We start from the raw sequence: 3,789 nt of genomic DNA on the forward strand, positions 1-3,789 counted from the left end.
TTGGGTAAGGCATTCTTCAGTGTTTGACATGTTTTAGACAAAATGATCAACTGAAAATATAATTGACAGATTAATTACTAACAAAATGTTTTGTTTGTGTTATGGGTTGGTTTTGTGTTGTATTTCCTGTTTTATTCTGTAGTTTGAATTTTATGTTTGCCTTTCCACTTCCTCTCCATTGTGTGTTTTCCCTCCTGTTTTGATTCTGATTAGTTTCACCTGTGCATGATTAGCCTGTGCCTTCCTCCTCTCTCTGTCTGCTTTCCTGTCCTTTCTGCTCCTCACCTGTGTTCTATTAGTTGATCACACCCTGAATGTTTAAGTCCCTGTCCTCGCCTCACTCAGTTGGTTTGTCTGTTGTGCTCTCTGGTTCTGTGCTCGCTTGCTGTTTTGCTCCTCATGTTCAATCTTCTGTCCTGCCTCTTGTTTGTATGATGATTTTGGTTATTTCTTAGTGTACGGCTGCCTTCCTCCAGCCTTAACTCTAAGGTTAAATTACCAAAAGGGTTGTGGGTCAGAAAAAGCACGGGGGACGTCTTCTCAGTTTATTCCTCACTGTTTTTTAATGTCTGCCTCAACCTCAACCAAAGGATAACAACTCAGTACAGAACACACACATGAAGCTATGAGACACATGAAGTTTTTTTTTTTTAAACATTAGAGCATGTAAACCTATTCTTGCAGAACCCCAACAAATAAATATGATCCCAAAAATGAGCATGATAGGGTCTCTAAATCATTCCACCTGCCTTTGTGTCTGCATTGCATTGCTTCACACCTTTCACAAATCCTGACATTTTTAAAACAAAGCACAGACTTACATCTCGATGGGAGCATACTCTGGCCTGCTCATCCTGTGGCCGTCTTGAATCATCCTATAAAATACTGAGCCCACCTGCATCCCAGGGTACGGGCTGTTACCTGCAGTACAGACACACAGTAGACACACACTTTAACTTTGTGTCACTGATGTCTCATTTTTGGAGGAGAAAAAAATTGTGGATTAATTTAATTATCCAGGTTTCTGGAGCTACATGATGTATCATAATCAGTATGATTTTGTATTTGCTCCTCTAAGTGACGTCGCTGCTCAAGAGCATCATCAGAGCCACTAATAAGGCCCCAGTCAGCTCACAACAGACGAAAGTAATGGCTCAGACATTATGAAACAGATGCAACAGCACAGCTCTGACTGGAAATGTTACCCAGAGAGAAGATTTCCCATAGCAGGATGCCGTAGGACCACACGTCACTCTCAAAGGTGTAGACGCAGTCGAAAATGCTCTCGGGGGACATCCACTTGACCGGCAGGCGAGCCTGCAGGGGAGAGAAACGTACAGGAGCTCCTTTTTTTTTTCATTTTTAAGAACAATGTCTTTTTACAAAAAATGTACAAATCTTTAAATGTGGGATGTTAAAGAGCAAAGCTGAGACACTGAGCAGGCAGATTTTCTGTTCATTCCTTTCTTTCATGCAAAACTCAAATTCGATTCCACAGAAAAATAAATGTCAACTATTTTCATATCGATTAAGTGTGCATTGCAATTTTTCAAGCAAAAATCTCAAATATTTAATTTATATCAGATACTTAATGCTACAAATTTGCTTATTTTTCTGTCTTTTATGATTGTGTAAGGGTGCCTTCTTGCAGCCTTTACTTTATAAGTTGATGTATTTGGTGCTGTGGATAAGACAGCGAGGGGATAGTGTCTTCTCAGTGTCTCTGTCACTTTAATGTCCACCTCATCACTAGGACACTCAACTGAACATACTGGGGGTCGACTGATATTGAACTCCAACACAAAATGTTGTTTAAATGCCTTTAAAGGATGTTTAATCAAAGACTTTCGACATCATATACAGCAAGTTCCCCGCAACGTTTTTTTACAAGTGAAAATTTGAATAAAAAAATGAATAAATAAAAATAGCTCCCTGAGGTTTTACAAAGTAAAAGTTCCTCCCATGCTGACACTTTCTTTGTACTTTTTAATTAATTTATTTCATCGGCGACCCTTAAAATAAAACGCTGATACAGATAATCAGCAAGATGCCAAATACCGGCCACAATACTTGGCCAGTCTAAAAATCTGTCGACCCCTAGAAGACACAGCAAGGTGATTTGTCGCTTCACATCTCTGATATCACTCTGCAATCTAAACCATCCTTGACCTTAAGGGAAGGTGCACTATATTAGGCAGTTTCTAATTTTAACTTAAAGCGGAGCGTACAATATAATGTATGAATTTACCATTAATCAAATTAACTTATTGTCTAAATAATTCAAATAACAGAAAAAATATTATTTACTATACTATTTCTAATATTAGAAATAGAAGAGAAATAAAGCTTATCTTACGATTGCAAAAAAAAAAAAAAATGTTTATCTTTAGATTTCAGAGCATTGACTGAACAAACAGGCTATTGGAAAGACAGGAACGGAAGGAAGAGAGGAAGGAAGGACAAAGAGTCAGTGAGAAAAAAGTAACACTCACATTGCCCCGGAGCACATAGCTGGCGTCAGTGGTGATGTCTCGTGCCAAGCCAAAGTCACAGATCTTCGCCACCCTGCCGTGAGTCAGCAGAATGTTTCTGGCTGCAAGATCCCTGTGGCTGCACTACACACGCACCCACACACACACACACACACACACACACGTATTGACATTGTAACTGGTTTCTGCAGTAAATGACTGACACGGAGCACAGATGTACAAATGAGGGGGGGCAAGTTAAACTTGTTACAAACACAACACAAAAGGCAAATTGACAGCACTTTATATAATTAATAAATGGCCTATAACCATATACTTGGCTGATAGAAATGCAGTTCTATCATCTATCATCAATAAAATGGAAAAAAAATAAACAAAGGGATTATAGTTTTTAGTAGTGTTTTAGGGCATTTACAGACCTCATGATGAGGCCTGACTGAACCCCTTGAAACCTGAGAAAATCGGCTGAATCTCTATTTTAAAAACATGGGAGGAAGGCTGTGAGCATCTTCACAAGAAATGACTTAAAATTAGCATGGAATTAACAAGAAAATGACCTGAAAATTAGCACACAGAAAGAAACGAAAAGGAAAATGGTAAAAATAAATAAATTGATGAATGAAAGGAAAAGTCTTGGCTTGAAAAAAAGTTATTTTCTAATATTTTTATCCCTCTCTGTGTCTTTTTTCTGGATTTGGTTTATTTTCATGTCAGCTTTTCCAAATTTCTTGCAATTTGCGGGACAACTCTTGCCCAAGTTGCTCATTATATTTTTAGCAATGTTTTTAAAAGAAGAACGAGTTTGCTCTGGTTTCAAAGGTTTAGCCCCTTGTGAATGACATCTGAACGTAACACAAGAAACTGATCAATGCTGGTTTTAATTCAGATTTTAAGGTGTCTCAATTAGAGCAAATTCAACATCAATTTAAAGGAAGCTGCATCCCTGTGTGTGCAGCACATGATGTATTCATCATGCTTAGTTCTTTTCTATGCATACTATAAGCTGACAGCAGTGCACAGCCTGCTGGCTCTATGCCATGGCGTGATTTACAAACTAGCAGCAGCACTTTAAATCTCGTCCGTAATGACTCTATAAATAAGCCCACGGTCTGTAAAAAGCCTTACATTCTTTGAAGTAATGTACTCCATTCCTTTGGCCACCTGGTAGGAAAAGCTGAGGAGATCTTCAGCGTCCAGAGACAGCTCCCCGATGTCATCTAGATACATTTTTCATTGTCAGACTTGTGCCATAGGTGAGGCACTCGGTGTGTTGTTGAAATGTACAATAGGAAATGTA

General features: G+C 38.6%; 1 protein-coding gene across 1 annotated transcript; it reads right to left on the reverse strand.

Annotated features, from left to right (window-relative positions):
* Positions 1 to 821: 821 nt before the first annotated feature.
* On the reverse strand, positions 822 to 3,719 carry LOC121964886 (mast/stem cell growth factor receptor Kit-like; the record flags this gene model as incomplete). The annotated part of the gene is made up of 4 exons (XM_042515067.1): positions 3,618 to 3,719; positions 2,493 to 2,615; positions 1,206 to 1,317; positions 822 to 921 (listed from the first exon to the last, which is right to left on the reverse strand). Coding segments are annotated over exons 1-4 (437 nt in total), but the record flags the coding sequence as incomplete, so codon positions are not given.
* Positions 3,720 to 3,789: the final 70 nt, after the last annotated feature.

The sequence above is a fragment of the Plectropomus leopardus genome, unplaced genomic scaffold, assembly GCF_008729295.1.
Source record: "Plectropomus leopardus isolate mb unplaced genomic scaffold, YSFRI_Pleo_2.0 unplaced_scaffold17628, whole genome shotgun sequence".
Classification (NCBI taxonomy): Eukaryota; Metazoa; Chordata; class Actinopteri; order Perciformes; family Serranidae; genus Plectropomus; species Plectropomus leopardus.